At 27.0% G+C, this 27,378-nt stretch overlaps 1 protein-coding gene across 1 annotated transcript; it reads right to left on the bottom strand.

Annotated features, from left to right (window-relative positions):
• Positions 1–5,496: 5,496 nt before the first annotated feature.
• On the bottom strand, positions 5,497–8,114 carry LOC101213134 (BOI-related E3 ubiquitin-protein ligase 1). Its single transcript, XM_004148325.3, has 4 exons — positions 7,080–8,114; positions 6,898–6,986; positions 6,379–6,716; positions 5,497–6,297 (listed from the first exon to the last, which is right to left on the bottom strand). The coding sequence occupies exons 1-4, from the start codon at positions 7,124–7,126 to the stop codon at positions 5,785–5,787; spliced, it is 987 nt and encodes a 328-aa protein (XP_004148373.2). The 5' UTR covers positions 7,127–8,114; the 3' UTR covers positions 5,497–5,784.
• Between the last annotated feature and the right edge of the window lie 19,264 nt (positions 8,115–27,378).

Here is a 27,378-nt window from a genome sequence, read left to right as displayed (position 1 = left end):
ATTCTCATTTATTAGCAAAAAGAAATTGTAAAGGAATAAACTTTACTAGTGTAGGCCTTGTAGGGTTGTGAAATGTCACTTTTGATATTAATTTCAAATCACACAATCATATTACTAACCATGATAATGCTTTTGTTTAAATTCGAGTGTAACACTTTCTTACAATCATCGTGTTAGTTTAAAATAATTTGACATATAACAACTTTGATAATTTTTTCACTAGTTAATTCACAATTGAACAAAAGCTGTATATAATGACAAGTCGAGTAGAGTCACATCAGCATCTTATCATACCTCTTTTCTCGATTTTAACATTATACCTATAGCTCCTTAGGCCAACACACTTACCTTAGTCAATTGTAGGACAATAGGTCCTTGAAAGCTAATAAAAGCTAAAATAAACTAATGTGCTTGAGCTTGACTAATATTCATAGATTTGGACATGATTCGTTGAGCTTCGTCCATAGTTTTATTTGAAATTACATTAGCTAGGTAGTCATAGCTAGCCAATAAAGAGTGATAATCAACTCATTAACTCATTAAAACTTCAACCTAGAGTAATATATACTTCACTTACTAAAAAGTACAAGTAAAAACTAGTATATATCAAGAAAAAAAAATAACCAACAAGGTGTTTTCTTTGGAGAAATACAAAAGATTAATTATAAAGTACCTTTTTAATTAAATAAAAATGAGAATAAAATAATCATAAGTGGTAATTAAATTCGAATCACTTCTTTCTATATATATTAAAAAAATAAAAATAGAATCTCTTAGTAAAATTTGAGAAATAAAATAGTAATAAATCAAAGCACTTACATTGTTACACACATCCATATACAAAATATCCAACATAATGGGATAGGTTTAAAAATATTGATTTGATTTAATGTGTTTCTTCTTTTTTAAATTCAATTCGTTGTAGCAAAATCATGCTCTTAATTAACTAGACACCACTAATATCAAGATTAGAGCTTGGCCTAGCTAAGCTTAATGATGGCTATGTACTTGAGCCTTTTAAAACTTTTAGTTGATTATTATTATTAGTAGTAGTATTGGTTCTTCATATTTTATTGGTTAGGTGGAGAACTACTCTTTATTCCTCATTCATCTCAATAATGCATCTCTATGTCACCTTTGTTTAACCTAATAATCAACATCAAAACTCAATTATAAAGCTAAAACCAAACTAGCTAGGGGCCCTAATAAACACCTATATCACACACCTTTTAGCTTCGTCATTATTTCAATTGAATATTATTTAATTCATTGCTCTTGAAGTGGCACCACGTAAACACCTCCTCGTGGTTTGGTGTTTATTGCATATTATATATATCAAAAGTTGAAGTGATCATATACACTTTAATTTGTTTAGATTTTATATTATGTGTGACGTTAATGTTTTGTTGATTGGGATCATGTGGCTTAGAAATGGTTAAATTACTTTTTTTTTTTTTGTTAGGTTTAGAATTACTTTGAGATAGGTTGGAAATGTATAGAAATTCGTGAAACATAATAACAATAAAAATATATTAGAATTAGTAAATTAAACATAATAAAATAAGAGAGGATAAAGTATTAGAAACTTATGAATTGAGACACATTGATAACGTTGTCCATATATTAAGAATATGTGGTTTCACTATTTTTTAATATGAAGATATACATCATTCTATATAAGAAAAAAATTTATCTTTTAACCTAGGGAGAGAATGAGTGGTTAAAAATAGTGTTAAAATAGTTGAAAGAATATATTAAAAGAACATAATTTTTTGTTTTTTAAACAAATTTTGGTACATGAAAATCAAGAAAGGTTTAAAATCAAACATTATATTAATTCAATAAATACATTGGTGGAGATTGGAACTTGTTGGTTTTTTTAAAAAAAATTAAACTGGGAACCTGTAATTTCTTACATTTTTCTTTTGTTAATAATTTAGTTTTGTTGTACTTTATATCCTTTGCAAATAAAAGGTACAATATAAAGTCTTAATGTAAATATCTTTAAATTATTTAGAAGAAATATTTGGTCTTGGTCCAATAAATTGAGGAGTATGAGTTCGTCCCCTTACAACTAATTAAAAAAAATACATTTTGTAATTTATTAAATCTTTTATATGCTCTTCTCCACTGTAAATTAAATGTTAACCTATTTAATTCATTTCTTCAAAAACATATGATTGAAAAAAAAGACAATAATTGTTTTGAAAATGGGTTCAATTTATTTAAAATGATACGTCCTCAGAAAATATTAAATAAAATATTTAGTGATGAATCCAATTGAATTGAGTGTCACGAATTAATTTAAAAGGCAAATGAGAATAAAAGTGTATTAGATTTCAAGATCTATGATCTTAATTCCTACACTAAATGCTCCCTAAAAGCCAATAATAAGCACATGAAAGTGATTATAATAATATTATCACTCAAGTGGGCTGCGGTAGACAGCTAGGAAACAACATTAAGTTGTGCAAATTATACTATGATTAATATATCTACTCATACACTATATATCATAAAATATATTTTCATTCATTAACATTATAATAATTATTTTTTTCTGTCTAAAAAAGTTCATTTCCCACTATACCCCATTATTACAATTTTTTTTTTCATTATCATCATCATTATTTCCTTAAATGATATTCAGTTGACAAAAATCCCATTGTGAATACGTGTATTTTTAATTTACATACTCGATCTAATATTTAATTTTTTGATTTTCTAAAGAATAGAATAGGCGAATATATATTTTTGATTTTGAAGTCTTGAAGTAATAAACTTCAGCATTAAAATTTTCAATGGACACATTGGATGTGTCTATTTCAAAAGGATAAAAGAATTGGTTAAAGAGATTTAAACAATACTATTGTTATTGTCATATTTTTTAACTTGAAGAAATTGAAAATCGATCATTTAGTGGATTTGTAAATTGTAAAGAGACAAACGATCATTTCTTGGGCTTGAAAGGGCCACAATAAACATGGGCCTCGACTGACCCAATTTCTTTTAAACAGAGCTTAGCTAATATGTATGGCCCAAATGGCCATCTAAAGTTTTCCTCTTGGACTGTGACTTTTGTTTTTGTTCTCTTGAACAAATTAAATGACTCAAATTAAAGTCTACACTAATTTGAACAAATTAAATGATGAATCACCCAACACACAATGAACCAACAAAGAAACATTTTCTTCGATCACAATTTGATATCGATATTAATTTGTGCTGCAAAACCATCAATCAAAGTCTACACTACTTCGAAACTATTTTATCTTTTCTTCTACTTATTGTTCTCAAAAGTATGACTCAAATTTTCATTGTTCTCCCACTTTTTATTTATCAAAACTCAAACGATATATTTACTCTCTTTCTTCTTGTTATAGCCTATATATAATTTAATTGAATGAGGTAGCTTAACAAGTTAGAGGAAGGATAAGAAGCATAAGGAATGTATGAAGTACTTTTAATAACAAAAGTGAAGGAAACTTTGCATGGATGAAATGAAAATTGGCACAATGATAACTAAAAAAAAAAAGGTTAAATGGTCTTTTGCTTATTTCATCGGTTGGAAAAAGCTCCTTCCTCTGGCTCAAACTTTCTTCCTCTATTTTTCATGATGCTCCAACTTCTTCATCTTTCTCAAATTTACACTTCCAAGATGAAGTGAATGCACTCGAGATGTCCTTGGACACAAATGAGAGAAAAAAATCAAGTGCAAGAGAAAGAAAGAAAAAAATGTTGATTGTCAAACGCTCGTGCGTATTTTAGAGACAAATTAGTACTTTCACATGTGGTTCACACTAATAAAATGCTAAATTTCACTTGTTTTTTTGAACATTGGGCCAAAATCTATTCAATCTTCTAAAAACACGTTTTTATTTTATTTTATTTTTATGATTGATTAATAAAAAGATTTATGATTTAAGTGAAAGCTGCTTAGCTATATAGTTTTCAATATCCACTTATTTTGCAAAACTTATATAAGCTCACAACATTTACAAACTAGATTAAAATATTGCAAATTTTCAGATTCTATAGATTTTCTATCGGTGTTTATTGTTCATCATGTTGTTATATTTTACAAATATTTTTAGCATTTTTTTTCATTGACAATAAATTTTCTTTTAATTTCTATAATGTAAAAGTTTCTCTAAAAATGGTTTGAACAATAAAAAATAGAAAGAAAAAAGCATGTTGTTGCTAAAATCTAAACAGATAAAATGATAGGATCTTCGTTGCAACAACAGTAAATTTGTTTTGAGGGAGAGAAATGTGACTAGCAAAACAAAGAAAACCTACACATTATTAAAACTATAAATGATGTATTTATAAGCGTAGTCAAACTCGTAAACTTTTGGGTTGGGTGATATTATGATAAGGGAAGTTCTTTTAGATGACAAAACTTTTGAAAATACTTTCAAATATAGTAAAATATCAAAACTTATATGTTATAGAACATGATACACTACTATTTATGTTTATGATGATACAATAAACACATACACAAATAGTAGTTGATCTCAGATGGTAATATTTTGTTATATTTTGATTCATTTTGCTATATTTGAAAATAGTTGTTATAGAAACCCTTTATTTTCTCAAGCTGAGGCACTCATTCACATTGGCCATTTTGCTAAGCTTGTCGTTAACCATGGTCGTGACAAACACCTTCAATAGGACCATGTTGGTCTTAAAACGATGTTTCTAGGTAGGGGCATGGACACATGTTCCATTAAGCATTTTGTCAGGTTCAATATTAGCTAAGTTCGAGGTCGATACATCGACTTGTACCAAGCTTAGCTAGGCGCGTTTGGCCCTAGGATACTACATTTGACTTATTTATTTTATTTTCCTAGCACGGTCCTTTTGTTAATATTTTTGTCAAAATTTTCCACATCCAAAAGCCCCCCAACAAACCAAATATTTACCAATACCCTAGTTTGACACAAAAATAAAAAATCAAAGTATTTTTTACAAACAAACTTAGAAAATCAATCAAAACATGCTATGATATTGTATAAAACCTTAACACATTTTCTTCCATTTTTCGCTTATAGTAAAACAAAACTTCTCATTTAATAAACATTTGATTTTTAAGATATGATATTTTCAAATAGAAAAAGAAACAACAAAAATGTTTACAAAATAAAGTAAAATTTCAAATTCTATCCCTCTTAGACTCTATTTTTATGTTTTTGGTAATGTTGTCTAATTTATACCATACTATAAAATCTAAAAGTAAATTTTAGAAAGAAAGCAGTAAAACCCCATGAAAATTAGGAGAAACAAAGACAAAATTTTAAAAACAAATAGTTATTAAATGTAAAACACAATCGAGATTATATCTTTCCATCTCCATTGTCAATTAACTGAGTTTGTAAAATGAAAAAGAAAACAAATAAATAAAGAAAAATAAAATAATCATTATGAGTTTTCCATTTCTGAAAAAAAAAAATGAACAGATAAATGAATGAAATTTCATAAAAGTAAAAAAAAAAAAAAAGAATCCACAATGTGGCCAATGTACATTACTTTCAAAGCGATTTCAAAAGAGAAAAAAGAGAGAGAGAGATCTCAGTTGGTCTATGAGAGTATTTCTAAAAAAATAAAAATAAAATTGATAATAATAAAAAGGAAATGTAATTATTTTATTACTTAAATACTTTTTTTTAAATTTTATGAAAAAGGAAAAAAAGAAAATCCAAGCCCATTGATCTGTCCGGGCCAGTTAATGGGCCGGGAGAAACCTGAATTGGGCTGTGGTCTGGGCCGTGAATTTGGGCCCTACGAGAGATAGACCTCTACACTGGAACTTCGTTTGGAATGGCATAACGGGCAAGTCTGAGCCACTTGGTCACAGTCTGTACAGAGGCAGAGATGACGGCACGGCAAAATCAGCATCGAAGCCAACCGTTTTCTACACGCTTTGCAACTCGGTCCCGAAATCACGACTCGTTCCGGGTCAATATGAGCCGACTCTGCGTCATCGGCTTGTCCTTCCACGCCCACGGTTCCGCCATCTCCTCCGTCGCATCCACCGCCGGACATCGCCTGTTGCAGTTGTGCTTGTAGGGATACGGCGGTGGCTTCCTGTGCCCTAGCCTTTGCTTGCCAGACCTGTGCCTCGACACTTAGCTGGGCGGCGCGTGCTTCTAACTCGGCATTACGGCGCGTGGCTTTCTCCACCTCCGCCTCCCTCTCTCGTAACCTTCTGGCGACCGATTCTTCCACCGCATCGAGGAGCGCACGGTAGTGTCTCTGTCTTTTCTCTGCTAATGTGCGCCGTAGTTGCTCTTCCTGTGACGGACGGAACTCCTTCAGAAATTTAAATCAAGACGGAAGATGAAACTCGTTGTGTGTTAGGGAGTGAATTTGCACCTGTGCTTGAAGGAATTGGTCTATTTCTTCTTGTTGCCGTTTGAAATTTGAGGCGAAATCCTCTGTTAATAGGGGTAAGAAGGCGGATGATGATGGACGAACGAGATTGTGGTTTTGATTATGTTGTTGCTGTTGCTGTTGCTGTTGATTCTGTTGATGATCACCGGAGGAGAGGCGGAGGCCGGTGGAGACGACATTGTTTTGGTGGTTATGGAGCTTAGCAAGGTCAACAAGAAGAGGAGGACAAGGCTGGTGCTGTAATGGAGATAGATTGATTGGAGTCGCGATGGTTGTAGTAGCAGTAGAGATTTCTCTTCCTCTCTTTCGAGAATTGCTTCCTGGTTTCATCAGAAATTCAATTGATTAATTGATTTCTAAAAGGTACATCCTCTTCTCACAACTCAAATTTATCTCAAGACTTTTGTCTGATGTTCCATAACTAGAATAGAACAATAAAAAACCTAAAGAAATCCATCCATCAAAAAAAAAGAAAAAAAAACAATGTACAAGAAAACTCACCTATATTATTGTTGAACACCATATGAGTTTGGTCAAGAAAACCCCCTGGTTGTGGCTGTAATGAATAATCATGCCCTTCTTGACCATTCCTAAAACCATAACCAAAAAACCCATTAAAAGATTTGGAAAAACTTAACAACCAAAACAAGAAGAGTAAGTAGAAAATGTGTAAATACACACACCTGTTCAATAACAAAACATTAGAAGGATATTGAGCCTGAACAGCCATGAAGAAAGGAATGATTATAGATTGAAGATTGAAGAAGATAAGGGAAAGAAGAAGAAGGTGGGTGAGGCAATGTGAAGAAGATTAGGAATGAAGGATAACAATAATAATAAAAGGTAGCATAAGAGAAGCATGAAAGACAAGGAAGATGCTCTTCTTTCAAGTCTTTAGACTAGACGGACTCTTCAATAAGAGAGAGAGAGAAGAAAATGGGAGTTTTGTTTGTTGTAACTTTGTAATGTAGAAAAGAAAAAAAAAAGGAAATGAATTTATGTCTGGTAAGAGGGCACCACCATTTTCATCTCCACCTTCACCTTCACCATTTTTCTTGCCTTCTTCACCATCTTTGTCACCTACCCTTTTAGTTTTTTTTTTTCTTTTTTTTTTCTACAAATTTTTAAAAATTATAATAATTATTATTTTTGAATGGTAATTAAATTTTTTGTCTGTGATATAAATAGAGTGAGAGAGAGAGATGCGATTGAAACGAATCAGTCCAAGAGAGAGAGAGAGAGAGAGGGAGAGAGAGAGAGGGAGAGGCAGTGTTGCCCTTATTATTCTGCTTTTTTCCTTTTTTTCATTTCCATCTCCTTCTCTTCCTCTCTTCTCGTGGGGTTGGAATCGGTGTTGGCTTTTCTCGAGGATGACTCTCTTTCATCTTTGAAAAAATCCTCTTTTTTTCCCTACCTATTTTTGGAGAATTTTTTTTTAAAAAAGGTGGTTGATGGGCGTGCAGCAGTGGTTCTGTAGCCATCTACACGTCTTGTGTTGGAGTTGTTTGTAAATGGCCCATACCCTTTTTTCCCTCTCTCTCTCTCTCTCTCTTCTTGTTCTTGTGGGACAATGGCTTGGCAAACTGTGCCAACCATGAAGGTTCTTATTTTAAATTGGATTTGTACCTTTTGTGTCAATTGAGTTTTCTTTTCTTTTTTTACCCTTTCCTTCGTCAACAATTATATTTCTCCTTCTTTTGTTCTTTCATTTTAAATTTAGTTTTTTTACAAATTTGGTCCCATTCTCTCAAAAATATTTTCATTTGATATCCCTACTCAAGAGATTATTTAGGAGTATTTTATCCAACCATAATAATAAATCATATGAACTAAATTTTAAAGACCAAATTTCTATGCATTATCATCACTGTTATTTTTAGAATATTACTTTTAGAAAGTAAAGTTACGTGGAGATTGGAACTTATAATCCATTGGAGGAAATATAGCTCCAAACTTGTATTTTCCAGTGATTGTGATTTGTTGGACTCTTATTACTTATTTGAGTATAGTTTAATTGGTTTAATATGTCATGAACTAAATGGTTTGAGGTTCAAATCGATGTATGCTTTTGAACTAAGAAAAAAAAACTTGAGTTATTATTATAAATGTAATTTCATAAGGTTGATAATTGTTGAACTGAATAAAAAATGTAATTTCATAAAATTCATTTGCTATATTCAAAATTAATGTTTTACCTGATCATTTTAAATGGAAGTAAGAAGACGGAAACGAAACTTTTCAAAAAATGTAGGGTTCAAATTGAAAATATGACTAAAGTATAGGGATTAAAGTCAAAATTTAAGCTTTCTTTTTTTGAATCATGTTCATTGAGGTGGGGGGTTTTTATTTATTTATTGCTTGGTTATGAAATTTTCAAATCTCCTTGAAAATCTACCTTTGTTTTAAACTTTCCATTTTGCCTATTGTGAAATTGACAAGACAATACACACACTATTTATGGCCTTAGTGGTTAATTTCTCTTTTTGAGGGAAAAGTAAAAGAGAGCTAAGTGTTTGATTAGGAATTCTTGTCTAAAAAGAGAGCTAAGTGTTTGATTAGGAATTCTCTCCACAAACTCAACCAAAAAAAAAACAAACAAAAATAGGTTGCTATGAAAAAATTTGAGGTAAAATAACAAAATTGTTGAAAAATTTAATGTAATGACTAATTTTATTAATTAGGATTTAATTCCATTATTTAATGACTTTTCTAGTCATTGATATTATTTCTTATCTTACTTTTGATGACAAATTTTGTAAATTTTGATTTCTTGATGAGTGGTTTCTTAAAGTTAAAATGCATTTTCTAATATTTGAAGTTTTATTTAGCTAACTTTCTTGTCTAACAAAGAGTTGGCTTTTATAAGTTTTGGGGAAAAAAATACTAGTTGGTTCCTAGGTTTTAAGTTTAGCATTTATTTGGTCTCTAAATTTCAAAACTCAAAACTTTTACTATTGAGTTTTACATTTTAAAATGTCAAATTTTTATTTATTAGTTTTGAGTTTAACCTTTATTTGATTCTAAATATTTTTATCTTACACTTTTACTCCTTTAGTTAACTTGGAGTTAACTTATTAAAACTAATTATGATGAGTATTTACTGAAAAATTAAGGTTCCTCAAATCAAATTGAACCAAAACTAAAAAAAAAAAAAAAGTTAAAAAGTAAAATGTAATGCGGGAACTGGACTTGAAAGTATTATTTAACATGGGCAATAATAAGTGATATATATATATATTAGTTTGGATGCATATCCTTCCAACTTGTTAAGACATGAACAATTGACCTAAAGTATTATTCAACATGGGCAATCATAATAATACGTGTTATATTAGTTTATTAAGGGTATATTAAATTTGTACAAGTGTAGAAATTATATTGACAACCAAGATTCAATTATTACATTTTTGAAGTATATGAAATAAATCATTTTGAATTAAAAAAAATTAGAAACTAAATCATGAAGATTAAAAATGAACTACAATTATATTTTAACTCGTTATTACTTATATTTGAAAATATTTAAACTTGTATTTAGTGAATAAGAACTTAAATTAATCATTCCGATTTAAATTTCATTTAATGATAATCAAAACTTTACTTTGTTGTAAAAGCTTAAGCTACAATTATTCTTGCCCGTTGCTCTAATTGACATTGTAATTTTAGTTTACTTACTTTACCCCTTCCATTAAGCATGTGCAATTTTTATTACATAATGAACCATCATTTCTTCTCTTCTAAGCATTACCTAACTATAATCAAACATTTATTTGGTATACTTTTAAATAACTTTCCCTAAATAATTGGCCTTATTAAACTTGATTTTAAGTTTAGATTATCAGATTTTCTTTTGTTTATATCTTGATATGTTCAATTATACCTTCTCTATTTGTACTATATGTTATATGTATATTTTATATTTTTGTTGTGTTTGAATTATATGTCGACACGCATTAAGGGTAGGGACTACGAAAATATAGACATAATTTAACTTTATAATCATCATTTTTTTTGGGTGTGGAGTGGGGTAAGGATATGATTGGGAAATTATTCTCTTAATTTTACATTGTATACCATTTTATTTATGGATGTTCGAAAATTTTGTGTCTATTTTAGATTTTGAAATTAGATCTTTTGCACACTAAAAGTGAGCTACGTATCCATATTATCTCTTGCAATGAAGGTTTAGAGTTGTAAGTGAGGAATTAAATTTTACATCCAATAAATGTGTGGGATAGTACAAATAATTAACACACTCTTAGTGCATTATGACAATGACAAAGGGTAATACTTCATTATTCTAAAATTTTAAAGACAAACATCACGATCAGAGAATTCTGATCCTCTTGTTAAAAAATCCCATATTCAAAGTTGTTTAAAATTGACATATATTATATATAGGGGATTGTATTATATTGGTAAGACAAAAGATGAGGGGAAGAAATGGAATAAATCCACCAAGAAGAAAAGCATAGAAGTTGGTGTGGTTGATCTTTTCCAAAACCCATTTTGGGAGTTTTAAACCTAACTTTGATTAATAGATGTAAAAAGACAGAGAAAAAGAAAAGAAAAGAAAAGAGGGATTAAAATAACAAAATAATAACAACAACAACAATAAAAATAAAGGCCACAAAAGAAGAGAAGTGAAAAAACAAGTGCTTAGAATTGGCCATCAAGCATTTTTGTCTTTGCTTAGACCCCACAAAACAAAAAAAAAAGGTCTCTTCTTGCAGGCCAAATATGACTGTTCTCTCTCTCTCTCTCTCTCTCCCTCTAACTCATCTTCCAACTCACACCCCATTGTTCCTCTCATGAAATTTCCTTTAAGACAGCCTTTCCTTTTCACTCTATTCTCAATGAGTTGTATTGCTTTGGTACCATTTTTTTGTATTGTTTTCTTAAATGGTTAAAGAGAGAATGAGAGCCCTTGTTTGCTTCTCACTTTAGTTTCCTTCTCATTAATAATTTCAAAAAAGAAAAAAAAGAACAAGAAAAAAAAAGCTAATTGAAAAAATCATGAAAAGTTGTAATTGCACTCTTAAATTAAATTTTAAGTTGTATAAATTGAATTGTTAAATTTATGTAAATGTTAAAATTTGATAGCTTAACTTTTACACTTATAACTTTTGATGGAAAAAATGATAATAGCAAAAATCACCCTAGGGTGAGATTTGTAATTATATCATCAAACTTTTAATGGTAAAAATTTGGCACTTGAACCTATACAAATGTTGAAATCGAACATTTAAACATATATAATTATAGATTGTATAAGTCTCGAACATTTAAAAATATATAATTATAGATTGTATAAGTTTGATGGATTAATTGCAACTCTAACAAATTTGCCAAAAAGAAAAAGAAAAAGAAAAACATCCCTTTCCCCTCCCTCTCAACCCCTATATCCTTTTCTATCATTCACTAGATCAATCTTATATTCTCTCATTACTATTCTCCTAAAGCAAAATATTCCTTCTAATTACCCTACCCAAATTTCTTTTGACCATTTTATATTGTATTTGGTTCCAATTTCGAATGGGTGATGTTCGAGTTCATCAAAATGTGAAAATATCAACATTTTTGATTGAGATTGAGATTATATTACAAGCAATTGAGATATTTTAAATCAAATCAAGTTTAATCTTGAGATTGTTTAATTTAATTGTAAATTTAGTTAAGATGGTTTTAATTATAAAATCATTGCACATTCGAATAATTGGTGGATGGAAAAATAAAATAAAAGAAGTTATAGGAAACATACATCTGAAATTGTCAGAATATTATTATTTGTGTTTGCAGGCTATTATCTTGCTTTTCTGTATATTAATCCTATTTTAAAATATATTTATTTTTAATGTGTATTTTGACCAAATGGTGTCTATAATTTTATATATGGTCCACATTATTAATTGCATTATTAAGAATCTATTGAAACCCACACAAAGCACTATTTTTCAGATCAAATCTCTCATTTCAAGCACTATATATTAATGTTAAAATAAATAAAGAAAAAGAAGACAAATTTACTTTTAATACAATAGATGCTAATCCACTAATTAAGCATCTTAATTAATCTTTCTAATAAATTTTATCAAACACTTTTATCATTTTTATGAACTCTTTATAAATTTTAGATTGTAATTTTTTTTATCTGGAAACATCTTTTCCCTTCAAGAAAATACAAGAGTTACTTTTTTAACCATGTCTACATTTCCCCCCCTCTCTCTGCTATTAATGTCAGATATTAACAAAGTGCTTCCTGCAATGTTTATGATTCTTCCAAAGAATGGCTTTGTAAGTGGGTCATAAGTGCAAAATTAATAAATAGGATGGGTTAATATTTAATTAGAGAGAGTGGATTAAGATGTTGATTAATGTTCAATGGCACTCACTTAATATACACCTAGAAGCAGCCAAACATCATTGACCTAATATATTTTTGACATTTTCTTCCATTTTGTTGTTGATTCATTGGTGAAGCACACATTGCCCAATGTGAGACGAACTTTTTCTTAAATTTAAATAAAAATTAAATTAGTACTAAATATTTACTTCTAACCTAAAAATATATCCTTCCAAACCAATAAAATACATGGCTAATAATATCACCTTCGAGATAGAGGTCAATTTGACAATTTTTTGATAATATAAAGAAGAATGAAATAGAGTTGAAATTACAATAATTTTGAAAAGTTTAAGCCCATAATTGATGAAATAAAGAGTTAGGAGGTGTACAAATGTATATACCCCATTAGTACTTTAAAGAAAGAGTTAAGGGTAAAGTTTAATTCATATTAACTCACATGATTCAAGCTATTGAAAGATATACACATGGAAATGGAATATCATTGAAAACATGAAACTTGAAATTTCTTTCTTTTTCTCTCTCATTTTTTTTTGTAAAGAAACATTATAAGGAGGTTGGGATGTATTTATGATGTGTCAGAGGAAAGGAGCCAAAGTACTTTTGGTGGTTTGTGATAGTGAATTATTTTTTTTTTCCAAATTCCAATAATAATGATAATTTAAGAAGAATATACAAAAGAAGAAGAAGAAAGAAAATGGGGGTAACATAAGAGTGTGGGTGAGTTGTTTTGGTATTTGGTTGTGAAATAACAATCAAAGCCAACTCTTCAAATCCCCATTCCTCTAAACCCTATGTATGTATATATATATATATATATATTCACATTTTAGGGCACACAAACTCACACACACTAACTTTGGAGTCTTCTTTGATTTCAATCTCAAGTGGGTTCCACTCCCACCCTTCTCCTAATTTTCTTCTTAAACCTCACCATTATCAAAATATTATATAAGGAAAATAAAGCTTATCTATGCTTTAGAGTTTGGGAGTTGTATGGTTGGTTTTATATTTACTTTCACTTTCTAATAAAAAAATTATTAGTTCATAAGTTATAATTACTTAAATAACATTAACAAAAAAAATATATATATATCATTTGCTAGTTGGGTTTAGTTCTAAACATTACCTCTCTATTTTTCTTTAGTTTCTAATTTGGTTTATAGTCTTCAAATTTTTATTCTTTATCCTTAGGGTCTTTACACTTTAGTTTTCTTTAATTTTAAATAATTTTGAAGTGAATATAATTATAATTTTTATTTAGTTTTTGTTTTATATTAAAATAATTAAAATACTCACATTATAACTATTTTGAATTTATTAACGATGGTTAACATTATTGAAAAAAAAGATGTCGCGGTTTTCTTTTAAATGTTTTTGTTATAAAAAAATAAATAAAAACTAAACAATAAACGTAAATTAATTTTACAATTTGTTTTCTTTAATGATTTATCTTAGATTTAACTGTAGATAAAAAGAACTAAAATAGGGATTTTAGAAATTTGAAGAGAAGAGTTGAGAGATTGAAAGATATTTTTTTTTTTTTTTGTTAAAAATTAAAAGATACACTTAAACCTACAAATCAATCATTTTCTTTTCCTAAAATATATATAATATATATTTATAAATTAAAATAAAAGAGACAAAAACAGAAATTAGAACAGTGAACACGTGTGAATTGAAATTTATTAGAACTTTTATTTTCTTTACGTGTTGAATTTAGATAATATGATGTAACTGAAATTAAGAAACAATTCCAGAAAAATAAACAAAATTTTCCTTTTGAAGATGAACAGAAAAAAAAAGGAAGGACAGAAATATTGTTTTCTGATTATTGAAATATATTATATCAATAATATTAAAACTATTCACAAACCTTTATTTATTTTTCCATTTTTGTATAAATTTTGGTATTTTCAATTTGAAGCCAACAAAATTTTCTTATTTAAATTGCTCATTCCTTTCTTATCCACATTTCGTATTGTTAGGGACTGTTTTTAAAAAGACAAATAATAATAATAATAATAACAACTTGTTTCCAAAACTTATTTTTCTCATTATTCTTTTCTATTTAGTAATTTAACTTCTATGAGCCATTTTTTTGCAAATAATAAGAACAATAACAATAAATTTAACTATTTTCGTACAATAAGAGAAAAGTTTTTAAATGTTATTTTGGTTTGTATTTGAGTTTCATTACATTTTGGTTCATGTAATCTCATTGGTCTACTTTATGTTAATGTAAATTATTGTAATTTTAATAAATTTAAAAATAGAAAATGGTAAATATAGGGAATTTGACAAGTTTTCATTAATAACGTCTCTTACTGATTTTGTTCATTTTTTTAGTGTAAATAGTTTATCAATTTTTTAAAACTTATTAGTATTATTTAACCGATTTAGATATTACAATTTAAAAGAGTGTAAATGACTGCGAAAACATATATACCAAAATTAAAATATTTTAGATTATTTTATTTATTTGTTAAAATCCACAATAAACGTTAGGTGTGGGATGAGAACTCCTTACCTTTCTGTTTCAAAATTAAGAAAATTAATACTAAAATGATCTTGTTCACAAACTAGAGAAAAAGTTATGATAAATAACAAAATATTTTTTAAAATTCATTTTTACTTAAACTCTTTTCATAAAATTGGTTAAAATACGTTATAAAATCTAGTAAACATCATAATAAATTAGAAATGAAGTATCTTTCAACATTGAAGATTTCTACTAGATTGAGAAATTATAGATTATAAGTATTATTATTCCAAACTCCTAAATTTTGTAATGCTACATTGAAAATAGATAGCAAGTTTGTCCAAATCTCATGTTATTAATAAATAACCAAATGAAACATGATAGTACAGTTGTTTTGTTCATTTGTCTTCTTTGTAGAAGTGTGTGCTCTAAAAAATTATACTTTCAAGTTGGCTCTATGAGTTTAGTTAAACAATTAAAATAATAATAATAAACCATGAATTCGAATTTGAGAGTTAGAGTTAATACACGTGAATTTGAACTTGAAAAAATAGACCAAATGCTATGGAGTAGACCAACAAAGATAAATCTAAAATGAAGTGATAATGAAATCAAATAATGAATATATTGTCATGACTTTACGTTAAGGATCTTAATTAATCTTGATTTAACTTCATCTAGCTAGAATTGAAGCTTTTGACTTGGTTTTATCTATTATAGAGTTCATCATCTTTTGACATTGTCATCAAGGCAACTTTTTTTTTTTTTTTTGCATGTTTTTCAAGTTCTCACTCACACATTACAACTTTACCGAAGTGAAAGTCATATATATGTTTTTAAATTTTGGTATCAACAAGAACGATAAAAGAAAAACGTGTGGTTGATATTTGGAAATAAATAAATTCAATTTACTAAAAGAACCACTTTCACGATGGTATGATTGTATAATTTAAATAGAGATAAGAGAGAATTAACGCGGTATGAAAATTCGAAACTATTTGCTTGCATCCATAAAAATCATAGAAGAGAAACTAGAGTTAAAAAGATTCTAACTTGGTGAGCTATTTGGACCATGAACTCATCCTCCATAATTACTTTTTGATCTTAGGCCACCTATATTGTCTATAGAATACTGTCCTATGTACCCTCATGAGTTATTAATTTTTGCCTCTTTTTTCTTCTCTCTTGCATTTAATATAAATTCAAAATAAATAACTAAGAAACACAAGAAAAAAAAAAGAACAATTCACAAATTTTGCAACCTAAGTGTACCAATCCGTGAAAGTGATGATTTTACGATATAAGCAAAGATACAATCAAAATTAGGTATCCATACCTGACGCAAGTAAAAGGAAATCAAATGTGGAGTGAATGTAAGGAGACAAAGACAAGTTATTTTCTAAATTAAAAAGTTAATAACCGTTAAAACTCATTCTCCCTAAACCCTAAACCCTAAACCTTCGATGCAAGTAAAAGAAAATTATTGATCGTGCATACATACAAACAAAACGCACTTATTCTTAAAATAAAATTGAAAAAAAGAGGTAGATATGAAAATGGAAAAATGGGAGTAGGGTTGATTGAAATGTGAAGTTGAAGAGTATTCGTTTGTGATGTAATTCCCAATGAGCAAAAGAAGAGTAGAAGCAACCTCAGCAGAGCACAATGAATGCCAAAGCAATTTTGAGCAACAAAAATCAAAATCAAAATAAATAGTAATAATAATAATAAAAACAAAAATTTAATGAATAAATACACAAGATGAGTGGTCCCCTGATCCAACGGATCACAGCACAGGTTTCACATCACTAATAATACTACTGCACCCATCACATCACTATCACCTTTTCTTTTTCTTTCTTTCTTTTAATTTCCATAGTTTTTTTTTTAGAGAGAATTCCCTCATTTTGTTGCCAAATTTGATTAATTACCCTTAATTTAGGGCACTTAATTACCATTAATTGCAACTCTAATTGGTCCCCACTATTCCAAAAATCAAACCCTTCCCCATTAATTTCATCATAACTACAAATTCCCTTCTACCATTCCCCCTAGCCTACCTCCAATTTGACCAAGTTTTAGGGTTTATTAATACTCTCGGTTGAGATTTGGATTCAAATTAATTAACATACATGCACGTGTGAGTGGAGGATGTTAATTGATATTTACTTTTATCCATCAACTTAAGTTTTAAGAAACTCGATGTTTTACGATTAGAATTAAAGTATGTGTTGGAGGAAACCTACAATTTCTTAGGTATGAAATAAACAAAAAAAATAAAATAAATCAATAAAAGTGAATGAAAAACAAGAATTAATGTGAAAAAACCACAAATCATAAAAAACAATCTATCTTGTAAAAAATTGTTAAAATAATCACATAGAATACTTCTCTATCTCAATCCAATTATAAAAGCACTCTCTCAAAACTTTTATACTGCATTTTTTCACTTTCAAATTAAAGAATACAAAAAAATTTTTAACCAAAGTTAGCACACTTAAACTTAAAAGAAATATGCTCTAACCCATTTTCTTGAACTTTTTCGTCCGTATGATAACTATACACTTCGAAAAATTCGACACTGTGCTCAAACTCGTTTTAGGTGATATAAGGTAAGAAAGTACAATTTTTGTTTGTAAGTCATGTGGTTACCTAATATCATGAGATTAGTTTGATTGTTATTTTGATCATTTTTAGGGTAATTATAGTTAATTAGGTTATTTACTCTTCTCTTTCATATATATGTGTGTATATATATATTTATTTATTGATTGAAACATAACATAATTTTCAAAATTAATTGTTGTTGGTCCCAACTATGCGAATTCAACAACTCTTAGTCCCCTCTCTTCATCTAGGGTTTGTTTATTTTGAAATCCAATGGAAACAGAAGGTTGTACCTTAGCTTTCCCTCCATTCAAATGCATTTTGGTATAACAAAGTCCTTATGTATATACAAAAATAGTGAACCAAACACTTAGCTTAGAGTACAAGCACACACAAAATGGAACAAAAATCTAATAGTTTCAATTCTTGACCAAATATAAGAGCCAAAGAATTAAATTGAAGTTTTCATTAGATAATTAAATCTTTTTGTTGATTGTATGAAACTTTTGATGTGTTTCTTTGAATTTTTTGTGAGTTGAAAAAGGGTTTTCTTATTTTTGATGCTTATTAGGGGACCATGTAGATCAAAGGCACAATGGGTTTGGCATTTTTCTTTGGTGGGATTGTGTCAATTCTAGCACAATTTTTTGACTTTTTGAAATCTCGAATCACAAATCGTATAAATTAATAACCTTGTTTTGAACATTTTAAGTTGATCTCTATTCTTTTTGTCCAAATCCAATTCCTTTTCTAATACTATTTCTTCATTCTATATATAACTAACTTAGCATATGATCTATCATTCTCCATTTTTTTCAAAGGAATCCATAATCAACTATGTGACTTATATATATATATATATAGACATATACTATTCTTTTTAAGGAATATCCCATGCATACCACCACCAATGGTCAAAATTATTTAGGAACAATTAAAAAGCCCTAGTGAGAGAGAAGAAAAATAAGAGAAATTAGTGAACATTATTATTTTCTATTAGATTATAAAAACAATTTCTATATTTATTAATGTTTGAGTTGGGTATTATTAATTTGTAGAGGCAAGATGATAACAATTTTGAAAAAAAAAAAAAAGAAAGGGAAAGGCAAAAGCAACAAAACCACAAAGCCTTTATCTAACTTTTTTTTTTCTTTTGTCTATATTGAGATAAAAAAAATCCTATTCCTATTCCTTTTCCATCAATCATACTTAGCTAATTTAATTTTGCTACAATCATACTCATTTGTATAGGTAGGGATAACCACACCCACTAACTTTTCTTTCTATGGCAACCCATTTTGCTTCAACCAATCATAGTCTTGATTGCTCTATAAATATTTATATATGGAAGCAACTACCTTGAAGTTTCAAGAAATGAATTTGAAGTTTTTTAAGAAATCAAGTTAATATATGTATATATGTATATAAATCCCTGTTTTTGTACTCATACTTTACACAATTATTGTAAAGATTTGGTTCTTGATCTTTTGGATTAGGTTTAATTCTTTTTAAAAATATTACACTTTGTTTGAAATTATTGATAATTGAAGGATGAATATAAATTTTGTGTACTAAGCATGTTTAATTCAACTAGGTTTAGGTTATATATTCTCGATGACCAATAATAAAATTAAATGTTCAAATGTCTTCAACTACGAGTATTATTGAACTTATTAAAAGAGTATTATTGGTAGTCAAAGTTAATTGGATATAATCAATTGAGCGATGTGTTTGAATTAACATATCGATATAACCTAAAATAAGATTAATTGACTAAAAAGTTAGAGGTTCAAGAGAACAAGCTAATTAGTCATTAAATAAGTGAGTACGAATAGGAAGACATTGCAAAAATTAAAGTGTAAGTACATACAATATATATCTTGACTTTAAATATGTTACCATCTAAGTAGGTTTTTCTTCATTCAAGAATTATAAAAATTAATTATCATTTATTTAGTTGCTTTAATTCACTTTCACAACGATAATTAAATATAACCACACTCATTTCTCATTTCTCATCATTATTCTATTACATTTTTAAGAATCACACAAAGCAATTCCATGGATGCATACTCCACATGTTGCCTTTAAAGTTAAGAAAAAAAGATATGTATAAATATAGAATATGTTATATAAATAAATAAAGTAACAATAATTAAATTAATTAATGTGAATGTGTGCATAATTTAATTAATTTGGTTGGTTTTGATAAGATGGAATTGGTAAAGACCAAAATTGGGATTGTGATGTTCTTCTTCTCCAATCTTCCAACTCTAACATAGAAGATTCTCTATTCTCTCATTAGTAAAATGTGCCATTTTTTTTCAAGTGGGACACTAAAGTTTTATTCCTTTTATCATCTTTAATTTATATATATATGTTTAGCCATGATTAAAATTTTAAATCTAGAGTTTTAATCAATTAATTATTTGGACACTCTCTCTCTATATTTTTTATATTCAAACTCGTCATTCGGTTAGCAATTTGGTTATTAACAACAGATGGAATATGAGCGAACGGTTAAAGATTTCTTGTCAAAAGAAGACGATGAGTTAATTCTATGCATTTACTTTGATATGTGAATGCCTCTGACATCTCATCAACATAAAACTGTATTATTAGATTAAGCAACATATACATTGGAAGAATAATGTCTCATTTTAAAGATTTTATATCTATATTCCACTGATATTAATTTCACGATTTCACGTATTGGATTCAATAAATATCATCGAACAGTTATATTCTATTAAAAAGAGTTAAGGGTAAAGGAGGAAACAAAAAATTCTTGTTCTCTATAGCCCTATATGTATGTGTTCAAAATATGGCCAAAAAATTTATTTGCAATTTTGAACAAGTGGTGTATCTTGTTCAATAATGATTTTGTTTTTCTGTTTATTGAAATTTGTTTTCGCTTCCTAACAATTTTCTCGAACGAGCACTTAAATGTCAAATCAAATTAAAAAAAAAAACAAGAATCTTGAAAACTATTTTTTCAAAATCGGATGGTTATCGAATGTGACATGAAATATCGAATTATACAAAAAACAATAATTCCTATTTAAGGATGACATGTATTTAGTCGTTCAATTATGAATTAGGATCTATAATAAATCTTTCATTTTATACCAAATATATAATTTAACTTTTTTTTTACTTTGTGTCTTGTAGGTCATTTACACATTCTACAATTTTTTTTTAAATTACAAATCTATTAGACACAAGTGACATTTACTAACATTTACGAAAGATTCAACAAAAACATTAGCAAAACGTTCCATCAACGTAACTAATGGTAATAAACAACTTCATGTCACAACGACACCATTTACTAAGTAATGAAATTTAGGTTAAAAAAAACCCTTTTTCTTTCAGCTGTTTAAGTAGTCATATACTTTCAAATGATTTAGTACATATCTTAAACTTCACTCAGTAATAAAATATATATGCATATATTAAGAGTTAATTTGTTGAACATATCGATATTGATACAATAATTTAAATAAAGAAAAGAAAAGAAAAGAAAATATTTTTATATGTTTAAACCTAATCAACAGCTAATTTAATCAATGAATCAAATCAAGGAGATAGAGGCAGAAATTTGATTTAATAATCACAATCTGTTAAAGCTTAATTAAAAGAGACATGAGATTTGGTAGCAACTCATCAGCACACCATTTTAAATTGAATAAAGAATTAAAAAGAAAGTTTGAAAGCACACAAACATTTCTTTAGGAAAGCTATAAATTGCATCAAAGAAAAGATATAAGGTTTGATTGAAAAACATTGAAAACAATTTTAAAAGATTACTTTTAAAATACTTTTTTCAGGCCTTGAAATTAAAGGAAAAGTTGGGTTTTAAATTAATAATGATTATTGTAATTGATTAGTTAGATTAAATTATATATATATATATATATAAATATCATGAAATCTATCATTTTGTTTTAAAACTTTTTATTCTGAAAATTTAATAAAAGAAAAAGTATATAAGAGACACAATAGGAATTATTCAAAGTCATTAATTTTTAGGATAATCATCAATGAGGGAAATGAATGAAAACAAAAGGTTATGAAGTGATAAAGACTTGTTGATAATTTTTGCATTCCAAACGTCTATTTATTTTTATTATAAACTAAAAACGTTAAATATCTACATAAAAAAGTGAATGGTACGTTAATTACTTTTAAATGATTATTTTTTAACCAAAATTACTTCAATTTAATTAGCACTCTAATGTCAACACTATATTTAAAATTTTTAGAAAGGTCGTAATGACATAAATAAGTTTAAATTTTTTTAAGGTAATTATTGAAGGAAGTTTTTTTAAACTAAAGCACTCAATCATTTTAATCCAAAAACTAACTATAATGGTAAATTAACCTTTTTTTAAAAAATAATATTATTGAAACTTTTCAAACTTCTTCTTGTAGAGTATACTTTTTATAATTTAGTGATGAATTATTTGTTGGGGTTATAATTAAATAATTGTGATATTGTAAGAGGTAGATTGATGAAGATCACATGCATCACTTGAACCAAATAAGAACAATAATAATGATAATAATTAAAAGAATATATAAATAAAAAAAAAGTTCGTGTTCAATGCAATTACATCTCTTGACAATATTTTTACGTATTATGAATTTATGAATGACGTGTCAGAATTTTTTTTCTTTCCTTTGCGTTCACGTTTTCTTGTCTTCTTTCAATTCTCTCTCATTCATCAAATTTCATATTTACTTCTTCAATTTGATGTGTGTTTTGATCATTTTATTTCTTTTTTTTTTTAAGATCTTTTACTTGGTAGTTTAAATTTCAAAAAGTTATATTTTATTGTTTATGTTTAAACTTTGAGATCTGTTGTCTGTTATTTACGTGAGAATGAATTATATATAAACATTGATTATCGAAATTATTTTAACAATAACTTTTGATGAGATGAAATAAATAATGGTGACAACATGTTTAATCTTTTTGTGAAACATTTGCAATTATTATTGGGTGTGTTTTCTAATTTTTATGAATCCCTTTCACTAACTTTTTCTTTTAAGAATAAATTTCAAAATAGAAAGTAAAAATATTTTATGTATATCATAAAGTTGATGATATTTGATATCTTTTTAACTCTTTTACAATCTTTTGATTAATAGATATTTTGAATAAGGGTAATGATTTAACATAATAATAATAATAATTGTATCAATTATCAAATTAGCATTTTTAAATTTCATCATTTATTTTCTTTCGAAATTTATCGTTGGACATAAACACAAACATAAATAAAGAATATTTTATTCAATTAACTAAATTCAGTGTAGGAAGAAGTTAGGTTTAAATTAATATTATTCCATTTCACATGGGGTATGTGTTTGAATTGAAAAGGATCTTTCATTGAATATGTCAATTCTCAAAGAGTGTGGAACATATCAAATTCCACATTGATGATATTCAAAAATGATAATAATCTTTTGGCTAATTTGTCATTTTTCAATTGTAAAGAAGTTTTTGTTCTTATACCCATATATATGTGTGTGTGAAAATATTACTTTGTTCACAATTTCTCTTAAACTTTATATTTTGCCATAGCCCACCAACCCACCAAGGTAAAAATGATATATAGCTAGCCTTTAATACACACACACACATATATGTCATTCCAAATTATGATAGCAAATTTATGACTTTTAGATTTTCCATGGTGGATTTTTATCCCATGGAATAGTTCTACAAACTTTTTATTTTTCTTTTTGAAAAAAGAAGACATTATTGTTAATATCCTATTTTGTTTTTTTTAGAAAAGGAAAATTAAAAATAAACAATTTTCAAGGAATGACATTGTGTATTCAAAATCTTTATATTAAAAAGATTGAACTTAGGCAGATTTTATCCACAAAGTCATTGCATTGATTTTAGAAAAAAAATTGGAACATCTAATCAATAAATACAATAATTGCAACTCATAGTATATTGAGTATTTTTATTTTCTTTTGTCGATACTTTTTAAATACAATCTTCTTTTTTTCAAATATATCATAGACATAGGATTTTGTTACTTATTTCTTTTTAAGTTTTATGGAATAATGTCTTCTTGTTTTCTTCATCTCTTCTATTTTCTTTAAAAATTGATTTAAAAAAAAAAAACGATTCGTGAGGAACCAACTTTACATCAAATCAAACATTTATGAAGTTTTTTTTTAAATAATTTTTTTTGGGAGAAAGAATTTATAGAGTAAAAAGATGAGAGTTGGTTCATTAATATTGTGGTGGCTCCTCCTACACTTTCTCTCTCACAATCACAAGACTTTTGTCAAACACCTTCTCAATGAAAAAACACTTCTCTATATCATGACTCACCACCCACCCTTTTAAAACTTCACCCACCCCCTCACACCTTTTTTTTCCTTCTTCTTTTTTCCCACAAGGCGTAGCCATTTTTTTTATATAAAAACGTACGCATTTATGACACTGTTTGATAACTATTTGAACTAGGTATATGAATTCTATTTTTTGAGTTTGTTTGTTTGGTTGTTTATTTCATTTTTAAAAGTATTACCAAAGTTTAATTCAAGTTTTGAGAATTAAGAGTTTGAGAATTAAGAGGTTGTAGAGGTAATCATTTTGTTTTGAAAAATTATTGTAAATGATAAAATTGTTGAAAATATTTACAAAATATAATAAAATTTCAGTTTTTATCAATGATAACCACAAATAGAAGTGTATCATTGATGGTAAAATCAATGTACTGATAGAAGTTTATCAATAATACAAACGGAAATTTTACTATATTTGAAAATGACATTTTTGTTTTTTGTTTTTTATTTTTGAAATTTGTAAACGACTATCTTTCTTTTTAATTTTCTTTGTTTTGATATCCACTTTTTGTTCGTTTCACTGATGCTCTCAATAAACCCAGCCATATATGATTTTGCATGAATTGAAGATAAGGAAATGAATCCACAACCAAATTTGAATCCGAGCATGCTCTACCTCTAAGCTAATAACTCATCATGCATTCGAGCCTATGCGAAACACCTATATAAGTTTAGAGTGAAAATAGAAAAAATTAAAAGTTAGAAAGATAGAGAGAAAAAAAAAGGATTATGAGAAGTTTTGGGCACAAATTTTTGTAGTTGGCCCAAATTTATAGTGTGAGAGGCTTTGCCTTCTGCCCTCACAATTATATATATGGATCTAAGTTCCAAAATGGGTCCATCTCCAATCTTACCTTTATTAAAGTCAATGGTAAAATTTTCTTTTTTTGGACTTATTTTTCAAAAAATAAATGTTATTCAAATTATTTCATGAAACTACTTGGATCATGCCTAAAATTCACCATTTCAATTATGAAATCTAGATTTGAAGTTAATAATATAAATACTATGTAAATTGACATTTTAGCTAAAATAATTTAATACTTATTAATTATCCATATGAAAATTAGAATATTATTGAAAACCTTATATTTTAAATCTTTGTTATTTATAGTGAAGAAAAAAAAAAAAAAAAACAGAGGTGTAAATAAAAGAAAAAAGTGGAGCTATAAATTATTTTAATATTTAGTATTTAGCAAAAGCTACGTTGATAATATCAAGAAAGACGTTTATCTATATCAATAGTCAATCGTGTTTTTTTTTTAAAAATAAAAAATTTTAGTCTTTAAACTTTAGTTGATAATGGTCTTCAAACTTTAATAACTCATTATTTAATTTTCAAGGTACAAAATTACAATAAAGATTTATTAAAATTTTTTACATGTGTAAATTTATTTACTATAAGGTTAAAAACTACTTTTCTCATCCCTAATAATTAAATTGTTGCAAATTGTAAAGGACATAGACTTAATTATTACTTATTAAAGTTGAATGACTAAGATTTTGTTCATAACAATTTCATTTGTGTTCTTGGATTTTTTTTAATTATTTAAATCAGTTTATTTTTTCTTGATTTCTGACATGATAGCAAAACAAAGTTATTCTGTATTTACTTCAACTTTTTTAGTGTATTTATTTATTATTGAATATTGACAATAAATTCAAGAAGTGTTAAGAATATATTAAAATACTAAGTTCACTTCCATCTAATCTCATCTATTTTGATAATTCAATTCACCAATAAAAATACCTTTATAGAGAATTAATTTTTCAAAATAAAGTTTTTTAAATTGTATTTCCACAAATACCTACAAAATATTTTTTCTTAATTAATAAAAATGTATATATTCAAACAGGTTAAGAAGTTTAATTGGTAAGAAAAAAAATCGGAAAATATAGAATATTTGACAATATATTTACAAATAGTTTGTCATTTTTTTTATTTTTGTAAAATCTCCAAAAAAAAAAAAATAAAGGTCAAAATCTAACTTAAATTCAAATAAAATATAGTAAAATGAGGGAAAAGAAAAAAGAAAGCTTATAAGATTATGGTTTATATTCTTTCCTAACTTTCTTTCTATTAAGACGTTGATTCATTTTAAAAAGAAAAGAAAAGAAAAAGGTTGAATTACATAAATAAATTTGTAGTCTTATAGTGAATAATTTCATTTCCACACTCAAATACATTTTAAAAAAAAAATTTAGCCCAATTTTCTAGTTGGGTTTAAATGTAGTTTTAATAAAATGCTCCATTTTTATTTTTAATTCAAATTTATCTGAAATTATTTTTATTCACTAATTAAAGTTTTCTTGCAATGAAATCATGAATTGGTATTAAAATAATTTCCACCGTTAAAAAAAAAAAAGAGAAGAAAATGTAATTTAACTTAGACACCTAAATCCAATTTTTTTTTACAATTCCATTTTTATCTCGATCCTTCTTTGAAGGCCTCTCAATCCGTACTCATTTCTTTAATAGAAAAATTGAAGTTGGAAGATTCGAAACTCCTACTTCTATGATGAGAGTTTATGTAAACTATCGTTGAATTCAATTCGTTTTGACCAATGTAATTACAAGCTCTTTTTGTGTTAGTTTCAATTAAATTTTTGTATAAATTTTACGTTATCAAGCATTGGTGATGTCTTATCAACATTTTGTCCATTCTAAATACCATAATGAGATATAATGAAAATAAGTTAAAGTAAATTAATGAAAGTGAAATAGACTAGTTTTCTATAAAAGAAAATAAATAAATAAATAAAAATGTGAAAAAGACTAGGATAAGGCTTTAAAGAGATTTAATTAATTAATCAATATTATTAAGAATAAAAATAAAAAAATTGTTTGCTTTAATTTTCTTTCTTTACTTTTTTTAAGAAAGTTTATTTAGTGATATATAGTTGCTTCAACTATTAACAATAGTCATTTAAGAAAAAAAAAAAGTAAAAAAAGGTTGTTTTCAAAATTTTATTTGATTGTTTCAAAATTTAAATGTTTCCATAAAATGAATAATTAAGAAATGTATTTTGAGTTTTCAAAGATGGAAAAAAAGTGATTTCAAGTTTTTATTTTTATTTATTAAGTTATTAAATATAAAACAACTATTGATAAAATGGGTATCTATAAATATTTCTTCTTCTTCTTCTTTTATTT

This window comes from Cucumis sativus, chromosome 3, assembly GCF_000004075.3.
Source record: "Cucumis sativus cultivar 9930 chromosome 3, Cucumber_9930_V3, whole genome shotgun sequence".
NCBI classification, from domain to species: Eukaryota; Viridiplantae; Streptophyta; class Magnoliopsida; order Cucurbitales; family Cucurbitaceae; genus Cucumis; species Cucumis sativus.
Note: the sequence above shows the minus strand (reverse complement) of the source record. Positions and strands in the feature narration are given on the sequence as shown.

Coding starts and splice junctions, on each gene's coding strand:
- LOC101213134 (XM_004148325.3), bottom strand. CDS start 7,126: ATGGCTGTTCAGGCTCAATATCCTTCTAATGTTTTGTTATTGAACAG. Junction 6,987..7,079: donor AATGTTTTGTTATTGAACAG/GTGTGTGTATTT, acceptor TTATGGTTTTAG/GAATGGTCAAGAAGGGCATG. Junction 6,717..6,897: donor GGTGTTCAACAATAATATAG/GTGAGTTTTCTT, acceptor TGATGAAACCAG/GAAGCAATTCTCGAAAGAGA.